The 25,640-nt window shown below is 42.8% G+C and overlaps 1 protein-coding gene across 2 annotated transcripts in view; it reads left to right on the forward strand.

Moving 5' to 3' along the window:
- Positions 1 to 25,640, forward strand: part of LOC106574433 (inactive dipeptidyl peptidase 10) — a 55,247-nt gene that overhangs the window by 25,520 nt on the left and 4,087 nt on the right. For both annotated transcript variants that reach the window (XM_014150319.2, XM_014150320.2), the window contains 19 exons: positions 8,355 to 8,469; positions 8,756 to 8,851; positions 15,217 to 15,311; positions 16,038 to 16,112; positions 17,083 to 17,135; positions 17,316 to 17,397; positions 19,357 to 19,477; positions 20,190 to 20,344; positions 21,647 to 21,744; positions 22,268 to 22,391; positions 22,508 to 22,546; positions 22,743 to 22,850; positions 22,984 to 23,075; positions 23,270 to 23,317; positions 23,540 to 23,661; positions 24,019 to 24,066; positions 24,583 to 24,681; positions 24,854 to 24,923; positions 25,185 to 25,379. In XM_014150319.2, the coding sequence (XP_014005794.2) occupies positions 8,355 to 8,469; positions 8,756 to 8,851; positions 15,217 to 15,311; positions 16,038 to 16,112; positions 17,083 to 17,135; positions 17,316 to 17,397; positions 19,357 to 19,477; positions 20,190 to 20,344; positions 21,647 to 21,744; positions 22,268 to 22,391; positions 22,508 to 22,546; positions 22,743 to 22,850; positions 22,984 to 23,075; positions 23,270 to 23,317; positions 23,540 to 23,661; positions 24,019 to 24,066; positions 24,583 to 24,681; positions 24,854 to 24,923; positions 25,185 to 25,379 (1,835 nt within the window). The remainder of the gene's footprint in view (positions 1 to 8,354; positions 8,470 to 8,755; positions 8,852 to 15,216; positions 15,312 to 16,037; positions 16,113 to 17,082; positions 17,136 to 17,315; positions 17,398 to 19,356; positions 19,478 to 20,189; positions 20,345 to 21,646; positions 21,745 to 22,267; positions 22,392 to 22,507; positions 22,547 to 22,742; positions 22,851 to 22,983; positions 23,076 to 23,269; positions 23,318 to 23,539; positions 23,662 to 24,018; positions 24,067 to 24,582; positions 24,682 to 24,853; positions 24,924 to 25,184; positions 25,380 to 25,640) is intronic.

Raw genomic sequence — 25,640 nt, forward strand, 5'->3', positions numbered from 1 at the left:
CACGTCATGGTTCTCTTTTCAATGGCCTGAATACAGTGAACTAGAGGGAGAGAGTGAGACATTACTAGTCTATACCTGTCTACAGCTCCGCTCTGATGTATGACGAGGCTGGCTAGCTGAATGTACTGCCAACAGATCTCATAATGAAACCACTACAACAGTACAGCTCACCTCTAAATAATTCAAAATTCACTGAAAGCTTCCCAGTTGGGAGTTATGGTTATGTACTGTATACAGCCCAGGGGTAACTCCACATACCTGTTTGATTCAATACATTCATGACAGGTTAGACTGAGTTAAGGCTGAGTTGGGGGCCTTGGGAGATCAAACCCATCTATTTTCTTGGCACGTATCTGTAAATATTATATTCATATTAGCTCAAGTCCTGGGTGTGAGTGTGTTTTCCTTCACAGGCTCAGCATTAGCAAGTCCCACTAACACCCTGGACCAGAGCTAGTTTTACATTAATATCTGTTATGAATTGGGACTCATAAAAGGGGTCATTAGGGGCCAGACAGTGACAGGTGGCCCTGTGGTCACAAACAAGAAGAGTCTGACAGCAGAGTGGAGGGGAGATGTGTTCTGTAAGGACTTGGCAAGGCCTCAATCGCCCTAATTGCACTTGTTTGTAGTGGCTGGCACATAGTTTGACCATCCACATTTGAACATTTGTCCTCGTCTTGTCGTGTCCCGTGTATATATACACTGCTCAAAAAAATAAAGGGGACACTTAAACAACACAATGTAACTCCAAGTTAATCACACTTCTGTGAAATCAAACTGTCCACTTAGGAAGCAACACTGATTGACAATACATTTCACATGCTGTTGTGCAAATGGAATAGACAACAGGTGGAAATTATAGGCAATTAGCAAGACACCCCCAATAAAGGAGTGGTTCTGCAGGTGGGGACCACAGACCACTTCTCAGTTCCTATGCTTCCTGGCTGATGTTTTGGTCACTTTTGAATGCTGGCGGTGCTTTCACTCTAGTGGTAGCATGAGACGGAGTCTACAACCCACACAAGTGGCTCAGGTAGTGCAGCTCATCCAAGATGGCACATCAATGCGAGCTGTGGCAAGAAGGTTTGCTGTGTCTGTCAGCGTGATGTCAAGAGCATGGAGGCGCTACCAGGAGACAGGCCAGTACATCAGGAGACGTGGAGGAGGCTGTAGGAGGGCAACAACCCAGCAGCAGGACCGCTACCTCCGCCTTTGTGCAAGGAGGAGCAGGAGAAGCACTGCCAGAGCCCTGCAAAATGACCTCCAGCAGGCCACAAATGTGCATGTGTCTGCTCAAACGGTCAGAAACAGACTCCATGAGGGTGGTATGAGGGCCCGACGTCCACAGGTGGGGGTTGTGCTTACAGCCCAACACTGTGCAGGACGTTTGGCATTTGCCAGAGAACACCAAGATTGGCAAATTCGCCACTGGCGCCCTGTGCTCTTCACAGATGAAAGCAGGTTCACACTGAGCACGTGACAGACATGACAGAGTCTGGAGATGCCGTGGAGAACGTTCTGCCTCCTGCAACATCCTCCAGCCTGACCGGTTTGGTGGTGGGTCAGTCATGGTGTGGGGTGGCATTTCTTTGGGGGGCCGCACAGCCCTCCATGTGCTCGCCAGAGGTAGCCTGACTGCCATTAGGTACCGAGATGAGATCCTCAGACCCCTTGTGAGACCATATGCTGGTGCGGTTGGCCCTGGGTTCCTCCTAATGCAAGACAATGCTAGACCTCATGTGGCTGGAGTGTGTCAGCAGTTCCTGCAAGAGGGAGGCATTGATGCTATGGACTGGCCTGCCCGTTCCCCAGACCTGAATTCAACTGAGCACATCTGGGACATCATGTCTCGCTCCATCCACCAACGCCACGTTGCACCACAGACTGTCCAGGAGTTGGCGGATGCTTTAGTCCAGGTCTGGGAGGAGATCCCTCAGGAGACCATCCGCCACCTCATCAGGAGCATGCCCAGGCGTTGTAGGGAGGTCATACAGGCACGTGGAGGCCACACACACTACTGAGCCTCATTTTGAGTTGTTTTAAGGACATTACATCAAAGTTGGATCAGCCTGTAATATGGTTTTCCACTTTAATTTTGAGTGTGACTCCAAATCCAGACCTCCATGGGTTGATAAATTGGATTTCCATTGATTCTTTTTGTGTGATTTTGTTGTCAGCACATTCAACTATGTAAAGAAAAAAGTATTTAATAAGATTATTTCTTTCATTCAGATCTAGGATGTGTTGTTTAAGTGTTCCCTTTATTTTTTTGAGCAGTATATATTTACATATTTTCTTCGCATATCTTTTTATATATATTCATTTCTTTCTAAAAACTCAACTTCAAAACACTCTCCTGCAACTTGCCTCACCAATTGTTTAAAAAAAAGTATTATTCACCTCAAATCAGTTCACTGGCTAACATTAGTATTCAGCTAACCACGGTTGGCGGTCATCAGCTATCCTTTAGCTCAAAAAGCTATCGGCAGTTTTTTGTACAACGCGACTCAGACCAGAGCATACCGGACCTATTTTCTCTCCATGTCCCCGGATTTCTACCGCAAGCTCTGGACACTTACACCTGGATCTTGCAGCTAGCTAGCTGCTATCCGAGTGACTATTGGCTAACGTCAGTCCCGGAGTTCCATCAGCCACTCCTGGGCTACAATCACCTATCCGGACCCGTTTTACTGCTGATGCGGAGCCCCACCGGGCCTTCACGACCGGACTACCGACGTTATCTGCCTGAGGGAGTTATCCAACTGGCCCCTCCGTCGCGACGTAACCTGAACGCACATCTGCGGCCCACTAATCGTTATCTGTCTTTCTTGGGCCACTATAACTATAACTATTTTGCCAATTGGATTGATCCCCTCTACCACACGGAACCCCACTAATCTGCCGACGGAAATGCACGAGGTGGCTAAAAACAGACCATCTTTTGCCAGCTTGCTACCCATTGCCCGGCTAGCTGTCTGAATCGCCATGACCCCAACCAACCTCACTACTCACTGGACCCTTATGATAACTCGGCTAAGCATGCCTCTCCTTAATGTCAATATGCCTTGTCCATTGCTGTTCTGGTTAGTGTTTATTGGCTTATTTCACTGTAGAGCCTCTAGCCCTGCTCATTATACCTTATCCAACCTATCAGTTCCAACACCCACACATGCGATGACATCACCTGGTTTCAATGATGTTTCTAGAGACAATATCTCTCTCATCATCACTCAATGCCTAGGTTTACCTCCACTGTATTCACATCCTACCATACCTTTGTCTGTACATTATACCTCGAAGCTATTTTATCGCCCCCAGAAACCTGCTCCTTTTACTCTCTGTTCCGGACGTCCTAGACTACCAATTCTCATAGCTTTTAGCCCTATCCTTATCCTATTCCTCTTCTGTTCCTCTGGCGATGTAGAGGTGAATCCAGGCCCTGCAGTGCCTAGCTCCACTCCTATTCCCCAGGCGCTCTCTTTTGTTGACTTCTGTAACCGTAATAGCCTTGGTTTCATGCATGTTAACATTAGAAGCCTCCTCCCTAAGTTTGCTTTATTCACTGCTTTAGCACACTCTGCCATCCCGGATGTCCTAGCCGTGTCTGAATCCCGACTTAAAAAACTCTGAAATCTCCATCCCTAACTACAACATTTTCAGACAAGATAGAATGGCCAAAGGGGGCGGTGTTGCAATCTACTGCAGAGATAGCCTGCAGAGTTCTGTCCTACTATCCAGGTCTGTACCCAAACAATTTGAACTTCTACTTTTAAAAATCCACCTCTCTAAAAACAAGTCTGTCACCGTTGCCGCCTGCTATAGACCACCCTCTGCCCCCAGCTGTGCTCTGGACACCATATGTAAACTGATTGCCCCCATCTGTCTTCAGAGCTCGTGCTGCTAGGTGACCTAAACTGGGACATGCACCCCAGACATCCTACAATCTAAGCTTGATGCCCTCAATCTCACACAAATGATCAATGAACCCACTAGGTACCACCCCAAAGCCGTAAACACGGGCACCCTCATAGATATCATCCTAACCAACTTGCCCTCTAAATACACCTCTGCTGTTTTCAACCAAGTTCTCAGCGATCACTGCCTCATTGCCTGCATCCGTAATGGATCAGCGGTCAAACGACCTCCACTCATCACTGTCAAACGCTCCCTGAAACACTTCAGCGAGCAGGCCTTTCTAATCGACCTGGCCCAGGTATCCTGGAAGGATATTGACCTCATCCCATCAGTAGAGGATGCCTGGTTATTTTTTTTAAATGCCTTCCTCACCATCTTAAATAAGCATGCCCCATTCAAGATATTTAGAACCAGGAACAGATATAGCCCTTGGTTCTCTCCAGACCTGACTGCCCTTAACCAACACAAAAACATCCTGTGGCATTCTGCATTAGCATCGAACAGCCCCTGTGATATGCAACTTTTCAGGGAAGTTAGAAACCAATATACACAGGCAGTTAGAAAAGCCAAGGCTAGCTTTTTCAAGCAGAAATTTGCTTCCTGCAACACAAACTCAAAAAAGTTCTGGGACACTGTAAAGTCCATGGAGAATAAGAGCACCTCCTCCCAGCTGCCCACTGCACTGAGGATAGGAAACTCTGTCACCACCGATAAATCCACTATAATTAAGAATTTCAATAAGCATTTTTCTACGGCTGGCCATGCTTTCCACCAGGCTACCCCTACCCCTACCCCGGTCAACAGCACTGCACCCCCTACAGCAACTCGCCCAAGCCTTCCCCATTTCTCCATCTCTCAAATCCAGTCAGCTGATGTTCTAAAAGAGCTGCAAAATCTGGACCCCTACAAATCAGCCGGGCTAGACAATCTGGACCCTTTCTTTTTAAAATTATCTGCCGAAATTGTTGCAACCCCTATTACTAGCCTGTTCAACCTCTCTTTCGTTTCGTCTGAGATTCCCAAAGATTGGAAAGCAGCTTCGGTCATCCCCCTCTTCGAAGGGGGGGACACTCTTGACCCAAACTGCTACAGACCTATATCTATCCTACCCTGCCTTTCTAAGGTCTTCGAAAGCCAAGTCAACAAACAGATTACCGACCATTTCGAATCCCACCACACCTTCTCTGCTATGCAATCTGGTTTCAGAGCTGGTCATGGGTGCACCTCAGCCACGCTCAAGGTCCTAAACGATATCTTAACCGCCATCGATAAGAAACAATACTGTGCAGCCGTATTCATTGACCTGGCCAAGGCTTTCGATGCTGTCAATCACCACATCCTCATCGGCAGACTCAATAGTCTTGGCTTCTCAAATGATTGCCTCGCCTGGTTCACCAACTACTTCTCTGATAGAGTTCAGTGTGTCAAATCGGAGGGCCTGTTGTCCGGACCTCTGGCCCTCTCTATGGGGGTGCCACAGGGTTCAATTCTTTGGCCGAGTCTCTTCTCTGTATACATCAATGATGTCGCTCTTGCTGCTGGTGAGTCTCTGATCCACCTCTACGCAGAGAACACCATTCTGTATACTTCTGGCCCTTCTTTGGACACTGTGTTAACAACCCTCCAGACGAGCTTTGATGCCATACAACTCTCCTTCCGTGGTCTCCAACTGCTCTTAAATACAAGTAAAACTAAATGCATGCTCTTCAACCGATCGCTGCCCGCACCTGCCTGCCCGTCCAGCATCACTACTCTGGACAGTTCTGACATTAGAATATGTGGACAACTACAAATACCTAGGTGTCTGGTTAGACTGTAAACTCTCCTTCCAGACTCACATCAAACATCTCCAATCCAAAGTTAAATCTAGAATTGGCTTCCTATTTTGCAACAAAGCATCCTTCACTCATGCTGCCAAACATGCCCTCGTAAAACTGACCATCCTACCGATCCTCGACTTCGGCGATGTCATTTACAAAATAGCCTCCAATACACTACTCAATAAATTGGATGCAGTCTATCACAGTGCCATCCGTTTTGTCACCAAAGCCCCATATACTACCCACCACTGCGATCTGTACGCTCTTTGGCTGGCCCTCGCTTCATACTCGTCGTCAAACCCACTGGCTCCAGGTCATCTACAAGACCCTGCTAGGTAAAGTCCCCCCTTATCTCAGCTCGCTGGTCACCATAGCAGCACCCACCTGTAGCACGCGCTCCAGCAGCTATACCTCTCTGGTCACCCCCAAAGCCAATTCCTCCTTCGGCCGCCTCTCCTTCCAGTTCTCTGCTGCCAATGACTGGAACGAACTACAAAAATCTCTGAAACTGGAAACACTTATCTCCATCACTAGCTTTAAGCACCAGTTGTCAGAGCAGCTCACAGATCACTGCACCTGTACATAGCCCATCTATACTTTAGCCTAAACAACTACCTCTTCCCCTACTGTATTTATTTATTTTGCTCCTTTGCACCCCATTATTTATATTTCTACTTTGCACTTTCTTCCACTGCAAATCTACCATTCCAGTGTTTTACTTGCTATATTGTATGTACTTTGCCAACATGGCCTTTTTTTGCCTTTACCTCCCTTATCTCACTTCATTTGCTCACATTGTATATAGACTTAATTTTCTACTGTATTATTGACTGTATGTTTGTTTTACTCCATGTGTAGCTCTGTGTTGTTGTATGTGTCAAACTGCTTTGCTTTATCTTGGCCAGGTCACAATTGTAAATGAGAACTTGTTCTCAACTTGCTTACCTGATTAAATAAAGGTGAAATAAATACAAATAAAAAAATAGTCAGGAAGTTATAGAGACTCAGTGACTGCAGGGGGAATCCTCACTGCTCTCCTAAATCCCAGTGCCTTGAGACGATGGTCTGTCAAAAATCACTATTCTACTGGATGATGTGTACAAACTTGTTTTTTTTGTACAGTAGATTTCTCACGTCAAGCACAGAATTATATAGGACTGTATATCTATAGCTGTACATTCTAGCCTGGATCCAAACTGAATTGTTCTATTTACATTTTGTGAATTCACTTTAAATCCAGGCTAGTAAGCTTCTGCTCCCGGTGAACACAATGTTCTCCTTAACTTGTTTCTTGGGAAAGCACAGTAGGTTCTCCGTAGTAGGCTAGACGAACGGATTCAGACTCACAGAGCCATGACTCATGCTTCTCAGTGCTAATCAATAGATGAATGAAACGCCACAATTACCTGGAACATGACCTTGTTAGTTTGTTTGTCTGCCCAGCAGTGTCTCTCACATTACAGGTGATTCTTACGGTGTTGATTACCTTGCGCTGGACTGCCTGTCTGTTTTGCATCCTTGCTTGTCTATTTGCATTGTTCTGATGAATGGTCTTGTTTCCAAAATGTAACAGGCAGGAAAAATGATTGTCCGGATGTTGCCGTCCCAAATATTTTCTTTATTGAATTGTTATAACCACCTCATGACAAATTAACAAAGGATGAAAAAACACCTAGAACCGCATTTACCAAAAATCTGTTTGGTTTTATAGTTGTTATACATATTACATTAACTGGTCATAGGTTACAGGCTATGAACCAATCATGTAAATCCGGTATGCTTTTACAGTAATTCTGCATTCTTCCCCAAATCAATTCAACCAACCATGTTCAGCTGTAATTCTATATGCTTACCAACATTAGATTAAATGGGCATAATTGATTTATGTATAGAATATAGACATACCAAAAATTTATGCAACAAGCCAGGTTAAAACTGTCTCCCTCTATGCCTCAGTGGTTACGACTCAGTGTTTTTAGAGGAGAAATGAAAGGGACATTCGAAGGTTTCAGGGAGTATTCTCTCTGGAGATAGCTTCTTGAGAGCAATCAATAGTTTGTGTTTCCACCACTCTCTGCCCTCCCTACGTCCCTTATGTACTGCGAAAGGAAGGCTAGGCGGTGTACTGTAACACCCATCTATACACCTCTCAGCTCTAATCACGTCAGCTCTGGTCAGTCAAAAAATTGCTAGACACACACCTATTCACTCTGACATATTCAGAATGTTGATCATGAAAAGGTGGACACCTACTGCTTTGAGACAAAGTCATGTCCATAGATAGCAGTGTGGTCGCATTTAATTAAACCATAAGCTTGCAGTGACTGACTGGTACTGTAATTATATTAGGGATTATATTGTAGGAAGTGGTGGGGTTGGATCTCATTGCTGACACCAAAAGTGGACTCTACTTAATTGCAATTTAGAATTGGAATCTTACAATATTGTTTTATTAAGAGTCTACAAGTGCATAAGGAACACAGTATTTCCCCGTTCCATAGGAGCCTCTATGTTTCATAGGAGCCTCTAATACCAAACATGTTCATGTCTGATAGTAATCATTACATTATTTAGTTGAAGAGGGTTCTCAGTTTGCTCCGTGTGTTTTTTTTCCAGGACTTTGTGCAAGTAAGCCCTGAATCAAGGAACTACAAAGGAATAGCCATCTCCCTGCTGGTCATAGTGGCAGTTTGCTCCCTCATCACCATGTCTGTCTTTGTTCTCACACCAGGTACTGTACCCACCAGGGTGACCAAGAGACCTCATGGGGTTTATTTTTAGGGTCATAGTTACTGTATGCCTGTATTCTAACTAACACAATATAAGAATCTGAATTTTTCCTGGTCAGGTTATTTAGTCAGAGCCCTGAGTTTTTCAAAACAGTTTCATGATCAGGGTAATATTGACTGTTGTTATGTGTGTATGAATATAAATTATTTTCCTGTGTGATTTTATCCCCATCAGGCTGTAATATCCGTATTTTGATAACTGGTCTGACACTGTTATCCTATTTTCAGTGGAACTTCCTGGTGCGGCTAACTCCAGACTTACTGTGCTGGACCTGTTTAAACCAGAGTTCTTGGTGCACGATCCTGAGGCCAGGTGGATAAGTGGTAAGTACTTTCAGGATAACCGTCTAACATTCTTGTTGTAACGAAGCCTTTAGACTGATCCCTATCCTCTCAATCTGATTGAGGCTCACATGAAAAGGTTGGATTTCATTAAAAAGCACCCCAAAAAGCAACAGTTTATAAGCCCTCGTCAGTCCCACAAAGGGTCTGCCCAGGAGGCTACGATTATAAGAGAAAGGGTGTGGCCAGGAGGCTACTATTATAAGAGCAAGGGTGTGGCCAGGAGGCTACTATTATAAGATAAAGGGTGTGGCCAGGAGGCTACTATTATAAGAGAAAGGGTCTGCCCAGGAGGCTACTATTATAAGAGAAAGGGTCTGCCCAGGAGGCTACTATTATAAGAGAAAGGGTCTGCCCAGGAGGCTACTATTATAAGAGAAAGGGTCTGCCCAGGAGGCTACTATTATAAGAGAAAGGGTCTGCCCAGGAGGCTACTATTATAAGAGAAAGGGTGTGACCAGGTTGGCTAGTTTTTGGAAGATATTAGGCTACAGTCTATCTGATAGTTGGATGAGGGTGACAGAGATTCTATTCTCTTGACATGATCCTAGAATCATAAAGAAACGATCAAATCATAGATTTTAGTTTGTTGTTGTTATACATTTTAAACGTTGTTTCACTCAGAAGCAGAGCATTCTGAACCTCTCAACTCAAGCATGGAAGTATTCCTGCAAGCTTTCATCTCATCTTGAGCTATAATGACAGCTGAGAGTTTAGCATGGCATGGGAGCAACACCTCCTGACCCGTCTCAGTAAAACAGATGGCCTCCCAGTCATGCCTCAATTCTGGCCGGTTTGCCAAAACAGGGTGGACTCTATCTCAAGCCATCACTGGGAGCCCCTCTGGGATATACTCTCAGGTCAAATCTCCCAGTCCCATATCCAGGACAATACCCCTTTCTCCAAAACCTAGCAGGTTTCATAATAGTGTGAGAGAATAATTTGGGGTGGCAGCGCTGGTGTCTGTCCTGTTGCCTGAGCTAGTGTGGTTCCTCTTCGATCTTCTTGGCCACAGCGAGCGGGCTGTCTTCCAGCCTGTGTATGAAATGGAGGCCTGGAAGCCTGCGGAGAGCTTTTCCATCCAAGGGTAGCAAATACAAATTACTTTTTCAGTCGCCTGTTGATTCTCATTATGGGGATTGGAGTGTGATGCCTTCTCGCACACTGTGTTGACCTGATGGACTGCATTAACTCTCATGGGCCTCCCATCTTTTTTCACAACGCCTTCCGCGATGGATCAAGCCATATCATCCGCCCCCTCGTCCGCTCATGCTGACGTTTCTCCTTCTGTAGGACACATCGATAAAACTTTGCGACCCCTCCATAAAACACTGTGAGAAATATAATGACTAGTGATTTCATCACCACCTCTCTCATGTTAGCTGACATTACGTTATAGTGGGAAATATTGGTGAGATTAGAGCCAAGCTCACAGGTGGTATGAAGACAGGCAGAAAGACAGACAGACAGACAGTGATATAATGGTGAAAGGCAGTGGTCTGCCATGGCACAGCTGCAAAGACTGTTCCTGCTAGGACCTCATTACATTTGGGGGGGGGTTTTATCTTGGTGAGTGCTCCCTGTCTGCCTGCTGCTAGCGTGCTATGCGACAACTCTATCAGACTGTTTATAAGTAGACAGAACCCCTTAGAAAAGCTGCTCAGGTTTAGGCTATTACCATTATAAAACTAGTGTTCACAATCGCATACATGTTAACTGAATTGTATTTTTTTAACACCTTGTGTGAAATGATCAGCACTAACTGGGTATCACATGTAGTGTTCATTTCACATGTTGTAAATAGGGTTGTAATAGTAAACGTACTCTTGCTGATCATGATATTTAGTATGGCCCTTGTTATTTTCTAGTGCATACACTACATGAAATTCCAAACAACCTGCATATCAACAATGTATTTAAATCTCATACAATTAATTTGTGTAACCACGGAAACTATACACCCTATTCATCGATTTCCTGAATATATTGTTTTTCATTTATTTATTTATTTCACCTTTATTTAACCAGGTAGGCAAGTTGAGAACAAGTTTACAATTGCGACCTGGCCAAGATAAAGCAAAGCAGTTCAACACATACAACAACACAGAGTTACACATGGAGTAAAACAAACATACAGTCAATAATACAGTAGAAAAATAAGTCTATATACAATGTGAGCAAATGAGGTGAGCTAAGGGAGGTAAAGGCAAAAAAGGCCATGGTGGCAAAGTGAATACAATATAGCAAGTAACACACTGGAATGGTAGATTTGTAGTGGAAGAAAGTGCAAAGTAGAAATAGAAATAATGGGGTGCAAAGGAGCAAAATAAATAAATAAATACAGTAGGAGAAGAGGTAGTTGTTTAGGCTAAATTATAGATGGGCTATGTACAGGTGCAGTGATCTGTGAGCTGCTCTAACAGCTGGTGCTTAAAGCTAGTGAGGGAGATAAGTGTTTCCAGTTTCAGAGATTTTTGTAGTTCGTTCCAGTCATTGGCAGCAGAGAACTGGAAGGAGAGACGGCCAAAGGAGGAATTGGCTTTGGGGGTGACCAGAGAGATATACCTGCTGGAGCGCGTGCTACAGGTGGGTGCTGCTATGGTGACCAGTGAGCTGAGATATGGGGGGACTTTACCTAGCAGGGTCTTGTAGATGACCTGGGGCCAGTGGGTTTGGCGACGAGTATGAAGCGAAGGCCAGCCAACAAGAGCGTACAGGTCGCAGTGGTGGGTAGTATATGGGGCTTTGGTGACAAAACGGATGGCACTGTGATAGACTGCATCCAGTTTATTGAGTAGGGTATTGGAGGCTATTTTGTAAATTACATCACCGAAGTCGAGGATCGGTAGTATGGTCAGTTTTACGAGGGTATGTTTGGCTGCATGAGTGAAGGATGCTTTGTTGCGAAATAGGAAGCCAATTCTAGATTTAACTTTGGAATGGAGATGTTTGATGTGAGTCTGGAAGGAGAGTTTACAGTCTAACCAGACACCTAGGTATTTGTAGTTGTCCACATATTCTAAGTCAGAACTGTCCAGAGTAGTGATGCTGGATGGGCGGGCAGGTACGGGCAGCGATCGGTTGAAGAGCATGCATTTAGTTGTAATTGTATTTAAGAGCAGTTGGAGGCCACGGAAGGAGAGTTGTATGGCATTGAAGCTCATCTGGAGGGTTGTTAACACAGTGTCCAAAGAAGGGCCAGAGTATACAGAATGGTATCATCTGCGTAGAGGTGGATCAGAGACTCACCAGTAGCAAGAGCGACATCATTGATGTATACAGAGAAAAGAGTTGGCCCAAGAATTGAACCCTGTGGCACCCCCATAGAGACTGCCAGAGGCCCGGACAACAGGCCATCCAATTTGACACATTTAACTCTATCAGAGATGTAGTTGGAGAACCAGGTGAGGCAATCATTTGAGAAACCAAGGCTACTGAGTCTGCCAATAAGGATGTGGTGATTGACAGTGGCGAAAGCCTTGGCCAAGTCAATGAATACAACAGCACAGTATTGTTTGTTATCGATTGCGGTTACGATATAGTTTTGGACCTTGAGCGTGGCTGAGGTGCACCCATGACCAGCTCTGAAACCAGATTGCATAGCGGAGAAGGTGCGGTGGGATTCGAAATGGTCGGTAATCTGTTTGTTGACTTGGCTTTCGAAGACCTTAGAAAGGCAGGGTAGGATAGATATTGGTCTGGAGCAGTTTGGGTCAAGAGTGTCCCACCCTTTGAAGAGGGGGATGACCGCAGCTGCTTTCCAATCTTTGGGAATCTCAGATGACACGAAAGTGAGGTTGAATAGGCTAGTAATAGGAGTTGCAACAATTTCGACAGATAATTTTAGAAAGAAAGGGTCCAGATTGTCTAGCCCGGCTGATTTGTAGGGGTGCAGATTTTGCAGCTCTTTCAGAACATCAGCTGACTGGATTTGGGAGTTGGAGAAATGGGGAAGGCTTGGGGGAGTAGCTGTGGGGGGTGCAGTCCTGTTGACCGCGGTAGGGGTAGCCAGGTGGAAAGCATGGCCAGCCGTAGAAAAATGCTTATTGAAATTCTCAATTATAGTGGATTTATTTATATTGTACGTGGTGTATATTATTCTCAACCGTCTGGGGAAGGATAAAGAAATGTTTGTTCTGGCCAGTGGGATGTACTGTATTTGTGACTTATGTAAATGAGAACTAACCTAACATTTTCACACAACATAGTAGTCAGAACACGTCTTCATGTATTTTACTCAGGGAAGAGGTCACAATGTTTATGCCAATTATAGCCTCGGAAATGTGAACACCATGCACACTCTGTTTACCCCATTAGAATGTGGTTGTCCATACATATAGAATATGAAGTGGTTGTCCATAAATATAGAATATGAAGTGTAAATTATACTATAATTAGAGACATTAGATTGGAAGCTGTGGTAGGTACACCCTGGGGGATATGATGAGTGATTCAATATAGCATCAACTTCATCACCACAGTCATACCCTATTAGCTTGTCCATACACATGCCCAGCATGATCATGACTACCAACCTATGTGATTCCATAACCTCTGACATGTCTCTGTAATAATGCATTATTCATGTTCAGCTCTGTATTCTTATATATTTTCATGTCCATGTTTTGGTGACTGACACAGTATTTCCATTAATCATTAATACCATAGTAGTATCTCAAATTGGAAGACATATTTTTAGCAGAAGCTTTTATCCAAAGTGCATACATTTTCGCATGGGTGGCCCCAGCAGGAATCTAACTCATAATTCTGACCTTGCTAGTGCCATACTCCATCATTTGAGCCACACAGGAACACACATTTTACCTGATTATGGTCTACATAGATAATGGTTGAATGTCATGTGAGGAAGGCTATTTAAATGTTATAATTGCCTAGCCTTGTGGACATAGGAGGAATTTTCATTAACTGAATAAAAATATATTTCCAATGATGTCACCGAGGCAGAGACAGCAGTGGCTAAGCGAATGGCAATTTAAAGGTTATAGTGTCACATGAGCTCCAGCTAGATAGTGTGACTCACCACATAGGCTACAGGCTTCAAACTGGGCTTGTTGGTTGTCTTATTCCTAGTTCTCCTGAAATCAAAGTATTGCTAAATGGTCTATAGTAGGCCAGGGTTTCTCAAACTCGGTCTTGGGGCCCTCACTGGGCACACGTTTTGGTTTTTTGCCCTATGACAACACAGCTGATTCAAATAGCCAACTCATCATGAAACTTTGATTATTTGAATCAGCTGTGTAGTGCTAGAGCAAAAAACAAAACGTACACCCACGGAGGGCCCCAGGACCGACTTCGGGAAACCCTGTAGTAGACTACCCTTTTCACAGTCTGAGCCAGTCTGAGCCAGTCTGAGCCAAGCTGTACTGCACTGCCCTGGTTACACATCCACCATAGTTGCTGGAATATCATCATAGTTTACCTGTATTATCATGTCAAAAGTACAAGTTGAGGTGCCATTCAAATATTACAATTGTGTTGGATCGGTGAAGCATGTAGCTTCCTACTCCTCTCCATCAACCTCCCAATGGATCAGTTAGACATGTACAGTACATCCTCCACGTTGTAGGAACCATCTGAGGAACCACCCCTCCAAAATAATTCATGATTTGGCATGTTTTTGTAAGATGTTTTGAGTGAAAACACAAAGGTGTACTTACAAGCAGTAAGCTAACGTTCTAGACCTCGCAATGTCCTAGCCATTTAACACATTTGAGCATTGCTAGGTGGCTATGTAGATTTGTATTAAATGTTCTATTGTTATTTTGTATTTATTTGAGGGATTCAGTTCTAGAATATATAATATAATATAATGCTGACCAAGTGTTTTACACTCGTTCTTCATGATTTATCTTAACCAGTGATGTAGCTGCATTTAATATCATATTTTTACTGAGAGCAACTGCCCGAGCCAACAACAGTGAATTGGGAGCCATATTCCTAAAGATAGATAGTGTGATTTGTAATGCCAAATAAAAGGAAGCCATTGCAGTAATGTGGCTGGCTGGCTGGCTGGCTGGCTGGCTGGCTGGCTGGCTGGCTGGCTGGCTGGCTGCAGGTCAAAAAGGTTTTGCTCAGTAGAAATGAGGAGAGGCGCTCTTGAAACGAACTGCTGGAAAATGAAGTGCCAGTCAGTCTTGCGATGGGGGACTAAGATAACCCTCTCCCCCCTCTCTCCATCTCCTTCTCCCTCTCTCTCTTTGGGGTCTGACATGGATATTGATAAGTGGATATACAGTGTCAGAATATGTAGTCCTATTTTTTTCTTCTTATCTAAAATATGGTTATCAATGAACATTTGACACCATTTTTCTTGTATCGTTTTACAGATTCAGAGGTTTTGTACAGGAACCGAGACGGCCACGTCATCAAGTTCAACTTTGCTTTAAATGAAACAGAAATGATCCTGAGAAATAGCACGTTTGTAAGTAGCTTGCCACCTATGGGTCCCCCTCTCTAACCTCAATTGACCGATCAGCATTCATAACACAGTACCATATTGACTGATCAACATTCATAACAAAGTACCATATTGATCCATCAGCATTCATAACACAGTACTATATTGACCCATCAACATTCATAACACAGTACCATATTGATCCATCAACATTCATAACACAGTACCATATTGACCCATCAGCATTCATAACACAGTACCATATTGACCCATCAGCATTCATAACACAATACCATATTGATCCATCAGCATTCACAACACAGTCACTTGTTGACCGATCACCATTCATAACACAGTACCATATTGACCCATCAGCATTAATTACCCAGTACCATATTGACCCATCAACATCTCTGAGACCTGAAAATGGCTTTACAGCAACGCTCCCGATCTAACCTTACAGAGCTTGAGAGGATCTGCAGAGAAAAATGGAAGAAACTCCCCAAATACAGCTGTGTCAAGCTTGTACAACGACCTTAAGAAAACAAGCTTGACACACACTGTTTTTGCTCATGGGGTATTGTGTGTAGATTAAGAATAATTCTGTAACATAACAAAACATGGAAAAAGTCAAGGGGTCTGAATACTTTCCGAATGTACTGTGTGCACAAGATGCTTCCTAGATCTATGTACAATATGTATTAACCTTTAGATGTTTTATTTGTGACTTCTGTCTTTCCCTTGTCCTAGGTGTCTTTCAAAGTAGCCAAATATTCTCTCTCTCCAGACATGAAATATGTGCTATTTGCTTACGAAGTGAAACAGGTAGGATATGAATAGATGTTAAATGACTGTTGTTTGTTGATTACCCTTACACTTTTAAATAACAGTTACGAGAGATAAACATGTAAACACATACAGTACAACGTCACAGGGCGTTATTAGTACACCAAATGTCAACTGAGTACAATTGGCTTCCACCAGAGCAGTATGAGATATGGATCACCTTTCAGCCAAACAAATAATTATATAAATAACCAAACAGCTACAGAATGAATCAGTGTTTCCCATGACCCTAAGCATAGTTTCAATTATAATTCCTTGATTCCTCGCCTCCTCTCTCCTCGCCTCCTTCTCAGAATGCATAGGAGGAGATGGTCCGAAAGAAATCTCAGATCTTCTGTTTCAATGCGTTTTGAGAAGGAGTTGAGGAGAGAGGACTCAAGGATTCAAGGAAATTACAATTGAGATTCTGACCGGGAAGGAGAGTAAACAGCAAATAGGCTCTGATCAGAAATCAGATTGCACCACCTGGGTTAATGACAGGTGTACTAACCTCATTGAGTTTTATCTTCTTTCTCTTTCTTTATTCTTTATTCATCCTTTATGTTTTCAGTTTTAATATTTAGGCCCTAAGCAAGGATCTCTCATTGATTTCCTCTTTGTTTAATGGCTGGATCGCTGGCAACCAAGGTTTGGAAACATTGCACCAGAATGGGATTCCCTTGAGAATGGACTGATGCAAATGTTATTTAGTTGTGTTATGCATTATTATTATGCAGTATCAAAGGTGGTGTGCAACCAAGTTTGCGTGATGATTAACCTTGCCTGACAACTGAAGACTTGCATTGGCTCCCTGAGCTGTGCGGGCTAACACAGTCTTGAATTTCTTTTGGAAACAATTACATTGTGGAATCCCGACACGTGGTTTCTAACATGATTCATTTGCATCATATATGCTTTATTGTTGTCTATTATTTATTATAACATTAATTGTCATTACTTTTAATTTCAGGTATATAGACATTCCTATACGGCATCGTACATTGTTTACAACATCCACACAAGGTAAGAGACTGAATGGACTGGTTGATGCTTTATGTCTTGTATTGACATGCATACTGAAGAACATACTGTATTATGTATGATTCACCCAATCTTTGACACTTCTAGTTCAACAACAGATGGGATTTGTTCATGCCTGTCTGCCTGTCTTTGTGTACTTTTGTGTGTGCGCTTGTGTTTCAGGGAGGTGTGGGAATTGAATCCTCCGGAGGTCCAGAATGCAGTGCTCCAGCATGCTGCGTGGGGTGTGAAGGGACAGCAGCTGGTGAGTCTCTCCTCTCCTCTTCTATGATGCCATACACTTCCTCTTTTCACTCTCTCTCTCTCTCTCTCTCTCTCTCACCCAATCGGAAATCAACCTATTGGCACAGCTCCTAGACTGTCATAGATGCCTCATCACAAATGTGAAAGAAATTGATAGGTGTGAGCATTATTGACGGCTTTTGTACAGGGTTCCATCAATATGTGTTGAATGTGCTTTTATGGCATGCAGGAGACCCGGTTTCAAACCCAGTAGTCACACTAGGGGTTGGTATCAAATTTGCCATATTTATATTTCTTATGATGGCCAGTTGTGGTACAGTTTCTCATGTGAAGGAGTAGAAAGCACCATTTGTTGTATATCAGGCGGCCATTTTGACAGCAGGTGGTCCTGTTACAGATGGGGATGCAGACTACACTTATCAGGACCAGACATCTTTGAGCTTCTGTTACTCTGTTCAGAGTTTGTTTGGTCACAAACAAAACCCAGCATGTGATTTTTGCCTAATGAAGTACACTTAATTGTTAAAAGGGTACAAAAGTGAACGTGTTAAAGGAACTGATTGAAAAAGAGAATACTGAAGTTTAGCAATATATAATAATTCATCAATATCAAATCAAATCAAATTGCATTAGCCACATGCGCCGAATACAACAGGTGTGGTGTAGACCTTACAGTGAAATGCTGGGGGGGGGGCGGTACAGAGTCAATGTGTGGGGCCAGATGAGGTAGTATGTACATGTAGGTAGAGTTATCAAAGTGACCATGCACAGATGACAACAGAAAGTGGCAGTGGTGTGGGGTGGGGAGGGGAGGGGGGGGGGGGGGGGCAATGCAAATAGTCTGGGTAACCATTTGACTAGATGTTCAGGAGTTTTATGGCTTGGGGGTAGAAGCTGTTTAGAAGCCTCTTGGACCTAGACTTGGCGCTCCGGTACCGCTTGCCGTGTGGTAGCAGAGAGAACAGTCTATGACTAGGGTGGCTGGAATCTTTGACAATTTTTAGGGCCTTCCTCTGACACCGCCTGGTATAGAGGTCCTGGATGGCAGGAAGCTTGGCCTCAGTGATGTACTGGGCCGTTCGCACTACCCTCTGTAGTGCCTTGCGGTCGGACGCAGGGAGTACAGGAGGGGGCCCCTGTGTTGAGGATCAGTGTGGCGGATGTGTTGTTACCTAACCTTACTGTACCACCTGGGGGGTGGCCTGTCAGGAAGACCAGTTGCAGAGGGAGATGTTTAGTCCCAGGGTCCTTAGCTTATTGATGAGCTTTGAGGGCACTATGGTGTTGAACGCTGAGCTGTAATCAGTGAATAGCATTCTTACATAGGTGTTCCTTTTGTCCAGGTGGGAAAGGGCAGTGTGGAGTGCAATAGAGATTGCATCCTCTGTGGATCTGTTGGGGCAGTATGCAAATTGGAGTGGGTCTATTGTTTCTGGGATGATGGTGTTGATGTGACCCATGACCAGCCTTTCAAAGCACTTCATGGCTACAGACATTTAGGTAGTCATTTAGACAGGTTAACTTAGTGTTCTTGGGCACAGGCACTATGGTGGTCTGCTTAAAACATGTTGGTATTACAGACTCAGACAGGGAGGTTGAAAAATGTCAGTGAAGACACTTACTAGTTGGTCAGCGCATGCTCGCAGTACACGTCCTGGTAATCCGTCTGTGGCCTTGTGAATGTTGACCTGTCTAAAGGTTGACCTGTCTAAAGGTTTTACTCACATCGGCTGCAGAGAGCATGATACTACCTAGTATGGTGCACTTAAATTCCTGATATGGATCATAGATAGAAATAAGTCATAATTTCAAATAAAATCACTACCATATTTCCCTGGCAGTGAACTAGTGCTGTATTGTAGCAGGATACTGATGGGAATCAGAGTATGGCTTTTGGTGTGCTATAGTTTTTTGGCCACTGTGCAAAGCACAATTGCAATTCTCCTTACTCTCATTTCAGATCTACATCTTTGAAAACAACATCTATTACCAATCAGATGTGCAGAGCAATTCTCTTAGGATTACTTCGTCGGGAGAGGAAGGAGTCATATTTAATGGAATCGCTGACTGGCTGTATGAAGGTTTGTCTGAATGCCAATTTACAGGTTCAGGGCGTACTCAAGGACACAATGTCAGGAAAGGTATTCCAGGCTTTGGAAATAAATAATGTTCAGCCACAAAGGAATTCATCACATTCACAGTTGAACGGCTCTCAGTCGCATTCAGGGACGGATGGAATAAGAATTCAAAATTAACACTACTAACGATATTAGTCCCATTTCCGAAGAATAATTGAATAAATGAGAACTAACTCAGAATGTTTATCAAAGTTAATGAAATATAGATGAAGGAATGTCATTATTTCACTACAGCAGTGTTAAGTCTCCTCATGAATGGGCCATAATCTACACATTGTTCCATGCTCAGAGACAATTTCATTCATAATTTGCAATTATTAATTACACCTTAATGATGAATTGTAGCCCTGACTTAATTAAGACCAATTTTATGTTTTATCTACATCAACCCAAAACAAGTTCCATAAAAAAACTGTACAAATTCTTAATTTGTCATCCTTTTGGCATATTTTCAACAAGGTTGTGTAAAACACCGATTTCCAATTGATGCAGATGCAAATTCAAACTTTCTCTTAAACTTCACTTACAATAACAAATCGATCTTATACAGTATATAGCAACTTCAAGTACTGGTGTACAGAAGAAGCCTATATTCATGTGGATAGGACTAGATCCGAAAAAAAATTATAGTGTAGTTTCAACCTTGTGTTTTTAGAGGAGATTCTGCAGTCACACATAGTCCACTGGTGGTCACCTGATGGAGAGAGACTGGCCTTCCTCATGATCAACGATACCCTGGTACCCAACATGTTCCTGCCTCGGTTCACTGGCAGCCCCTACCCCAGATCACAGGAGTACCCATACCCCAAGGTAATGGAAAGGCGCAATATAATGGGACAGCATGCTGCTGAAGAAAGTGCATGTATCTGTCTGTGTCATTATTTTGCCCCCATTGGTGAAATTGTGCTTGTTTGTTGGAAAAACAACACTATTGGTTTTTTAGCAACAACAACAAAAACTGTTGGCTCAAGAAACAGTTATTTCAGTTCTGATGATATAACGATTGTATGTCTTTGTTGATACACACAGTGTACTAGATTTGAGTTTTGGAAGTCATGTTTCTGTGCTATCGATTGATGTGCTGTATTATATGTATTGCATGTCGATACAACAACTATAGCTATCCGGTTATCTTGATTATCCTGTGCTTTGAGTTGGTTACAAATACTGCACACATAAAGGTCTTATAATCTGATAGAGCAAGTATTTATGGAGTCTCAACAAAAGGGAAATTGGAAAATGAATAAATAATTAGACAAAATGATCAGAACACTGCTCAGATTTTATAGGAGGAGGTAATAGCGCTTCTAACAAAGGTTGTGATGGTTATGGAATTTTGGATTACGGTTATTTGTCAGCCAAATGATCACGGTTATAGTTACAAGTATAACCGTTCGAATAGCAAAAAAAAAGAAGCACAACTTCTCCTCTCGCTCCTGACTGCACGTCTAGTCTTTTTGAATGCCCGGCTGTCTACAGTCAGCTGTTCGTTCCAGAACACCAAACGGGCTAGTTTTATCTTCTCTCATCTCTCCTTACATCGGCTGTTAGATGTGAATCAGGCTTACTCTTTCTTACTGCTTTTAGGGGAAGTTTGTCGACTTAGACATGACGTTCTTCATCCATAATCGTTGTTTACCGTGCCAGCCCTACTTCTAACACATCTAAATCTGCCTGAACAAAGAAGCCTGCTTGTATGAAGAATTCACAATGATCTTCTGCCAGTTCATTCCTTACCTCCAGCGATTAAAAAAAAAAAAAATGATTTGCTCGGTCATCTCTGAGATTATCTCTGGTTGGATGTTAAGCTAGGACAGACATCCAAATGGTCCAGGCAAAACAAAGATGTTACGCTAGGACAGACATCCAAATGGTCCAGGCAAAACAAAGATGTTAAGCTAGGACAGACATCCAAATGGTCCAGGCAAAACAAAGATGATAAGAAGATAATAACCTGTGAGGTCATTTGAAGCATTGATTGTTAGCATAGTTTACAATGATTTGCTGAATATCCTCTGTTCATGCACCTTGGTTTGAAAGCGGTGTAGCAACAGTATTTGATTTTCTCCGCATACTTAATCATTGACTTTATGAGGATCTGTTTGCTGACAGGCTGGCCAGCCCAACCCTACAGTCAGGCTTTTGGTGGTGAACCTGTACGGCCCCACACACACTCAGGAGCTGGTACCACCTGATGGCTTGAAAGGAAGGTGAGGAAGACACATCATTCTGACAGCCCCTTAATTCTTTTAGTCTGCATTTGTAATTGTTGTGGTGCCACCAGGCATGTCAGGTTATTCTTTGCATGTTATTTCTTTACTAACCGTTATAACCAGTATACGACAATTGAATCTCTATGTATACATGTTTAATTGTTTTCAGGGGCAGACTGGGACCAGAAATTGGCATTGTCATTTCTAACACACCGGCCCATTTTTTCCTTGAGACCCCCCACACCTGTCCATTATATTCCTCAATTATATTCCCCCATTATTAGCCAGAAAGTGATAATTTTGCATGAAAAATCCAAGTTAAAGAGGCCCATAGACTAAAAATGCACCAGCCCATCTGGTATTTGCCTGAAATGCCAGAAGGCCAGTCCGCCCCTGATTGTTACAGTGCATGTTTGATCAAGTGCCATTCACAAGTACCCAACCATCATTCAGAAATATGATTCGAATGCCCAGAGAAGTAGTTGCTATCCGTCTAAACGTTTGTCTGACTTTGACCCAGAGAACACTATGTGAGCATGGTGAAGTGGATCAGCAACACCCATGCAGCGGTACGATGGCTCAACCGGCCCCAGAGCGTGTCCTTCCTCACTGTGTGTGACGCCACCATCGGATCCTGTGTACAGGTGGGTTTTTGCTTCACCTACGCTAAGGTGGTCCTCACTAGAAATGGGTTTTATTGGTGTCGTCTGTGTCATATTCCATGTTGGATCTAAGACGTGTTCCTTCACTTGAATTTCAGAAACATGAGGAAGCTTCAGATCTCTGGCTCACCAGACAGGTAAGCTGAAATGTAAATGTTCTATAATTTTAGCAATTCATATTTCCATCTAGTAACATTTTATTTGAATGCTGCTGTGGGCTTGATTTGCTCCAAATTGCGCTGCAATTTTAAAACAGTGAGTATTGTATCTATATGCTAATAGTAAAGAGGAAATTGATGCACGTTGACTGTCCCTTAAATCCAATGTCCTCAGAACCAGGAGCCAGTGTTTTCAAAGGACGGGAGCAGGTTTTTCCTGACCATACCGGTGAAGCAGGGGGGACAAGGAGACTTCCATCACATTGCCATGTTCACTAAATCGGTGGGTGCTGTCATACTCCAATTCTGAAATACACATTGGTTATCTTGTCATTCTCCGGCATTCTCAGTGCTCACTTTGTGTCTTTTTTTAAACATGTTTTTATCGAAAACAATCACATTTTGTCTTTTCTCAGTTCAGAAGTGATCAAAATGATGCCCGTCACTTGACGTCAGGCAACTGGGAGGTGACCAAGATATTAGCCTATGATGAGGGGGAGCAAACCATGTAAGTCTATCCGATCCTTTCACATCAGTTATGAGAATAATTTCATATCATATTTCGTGTTACAGATATGAGCTTCAACAAGTGTTGGCCTTTTTTTCTCTTTTCAAACATCTCTTCTGTTGAAGCTATTCTATTTGTAACTATAGTTTCCTGTACTTGCCCTAGTTAAAGTCATTCTGCTTTCACCTATATAGATATTTTATCGGTACTCAAGACTCCCCACAAAAGAGACACGTGTACAGGTGAGAAATGATTCTAAAACATTTTCCCCATGAAGAAAAGCGCATACTGAAAATATTCTGCTCAATAACGCCAGACATTTCAGCCTCATTCTAGTAGCTGTTAGCCCTATTCAGCTCCAGTTTGTCTTACCAATCTGTATTGCATAGATGTAATACATTGTTGAAATGCTATTATCTCAAGAATGTGAAGAAGTGCTAAAAAAATAAAAATCCCTCTTTCAGTGCATCTACTATTGGTCTGTTCTCTCAACGATGTTTGACCTGTGAGATGAACCAGGAAACATGCACATTCTTTGATGCAGACATCAGCCCGAACAAACAGAATGTTATTCTACAGTGTAAAGGTACGAGTCTGGTCTGTGTTTTTCGTTCTGGAAAGCATTCAGACAAATACAGCTTTATGTGGATATGTTATAGCCACTGTAGTAAAACCCAACCTATTCTGGGTAATGTATGAGATATGGTTAGGGAGTAATTATGTCAATTATGCCGTTATGTGTTTTATGATATAGTAGCAGATGGCGCCTGGGTCTCCTAACCACTGCTCTAATAACTATATCCCACGGGTGACGTCGTTGGGCTTACATAGGCTAGGGTTGCTACAATACTACTATTAAACCATGTTAGAATATCATACTGAACGTCTGTTCAGTCTCAAAACAATGCTGTGCAGTATTGCTAGTGTATCTTCTGTTGCACAGGTCCCGGTGCTCCATCTGTGATGCTGCAGAGTTTTAATGATGTAAACAGTGAGTAACACTAAGTATTGCTATGAACTCTCGTCTCCTGTACTGTACTGTACTGTTTCCAGTCTGTTTTAAGGGTTCCTATTTCATATATGGCCACGAGATTGTTGGCTGTGTTTCACATCGTGTGAAATAGATTTTCAACAGCTGTCCAAATGAAATGTTCTGGCAAGGTTTAAATGAGCATCTGGGAAGTGTTTTTAATGCGAATGGTATTGATTTGTCTTTTTTTAATGCCTGGATGCTTTTCAATGATACTGAATATGAGGCATAATTGTACTGAAATGATGTGATTGGTGACAGTCTAAAACCAAGAATCACAGGGCATCTGGTTTAGATGCAGTGGCCTATGTGAAGTCAGCCAACAGTATTAGAAAAATGTAAAACTCAAATGAATCTGCTTCGTGAAACAATCTGTTGATTGATTTTCCCATCACAGTTTAATACCCAATATAATCAGTATCCTTGTGTCTCTTTACACGGTATGTTAATGGTTACTTTCACACTTTATCCTCACAGCTTACTTTATATTGGACAACAACATGCCTCTGAGAGCTGCCTTGGAAATCAAAAAGATCTCTAAGACAGATGTCAGGGTTATTCCAAGTGAAGACTTTGGTAACTAAACATTACTCTCCGTGTATATTTATTTCTTTTTCTATCTCTATCTCTCTCTCTCTCTCTCTCTCTCTGCTATATAGTCTGCCGGTCACTTTTTTTCCCTCGTTCTCTCGCACCAGTATATTGTTTATTTTAATAACTACTGTAATTCAATATTTTCTTCTCACAGAGCTGCCTTTGAAACTCACCTATCCCCTTGACTTTTCTGAATCTCTTCTCTATGGCCTTCTTTTGATTGTGTAAGCATCGCTCCTCTTTCCTAGCATTCTAACATAGTTGCACAGTCTTAAGTACATTTTCATTCAGCAATAGATTTAGAACTGAATACTTTACCTTGAGAACAAACACATGATTTTCTAACTCCAATTCCATGATGTGAGATTACGCTTTCTTCAATTCAGGGAAGATGTTTTCGCATAATATGGAACTTTAAATGAGTTAACATGTTTGAGAAGCTTTAATCAATCAATCTCTCTCTCTCTCTTCCGCCCCTCTCTTAGTGATGGTGGGCCTGGCAGTCAGTCAGTGAGTGATGAGTATGAGCTGGGTTGGGACTCCGTGCTGGTCAGTTGTGATGAGGTGATTGTGGCCAGGCTGGATGGCAGGGGGACAGGCTTCCGGGGCCTGAGAGTCCTGCAGCAGGTCCACCAGCGCCTGGGTACCGTAGATGTTCAGGACCAGATAGCTGCATTGGAGTATGTAACCTCCGACCAGCATGTGACGTGATGAGATATTACATAATTTTATCAAATCAAATCTTACTGGTTGCATACACATATTTAGCAGATGTATTACGGGTGTAGCAATATCTAACAATGCACACAAATCTAAAAGTAAAGGAATGCAATAAAAGAAATATAGAAATATTAGGATGAGCTATGTTGGAGTCCAGAGTATGTGTATATATATATATATATATATATAGTTGAAGTCGTAAGTTTACATACACCTTAGCC

Source organism: Salmo salar, chromosome ssa16, assembly GCF_905237065.1.
Source record: "Salmo salar chromosome ssa16, Ssal_v3.1, whole genome shotgun sequence".
NCBI classification, from domain to species: domain Eukaryota; kingdom Metazoa; phylum Chordata; class Actinopteri; order Salmoniformes; family Salmonidae; genus Salmo; species Salmo salar.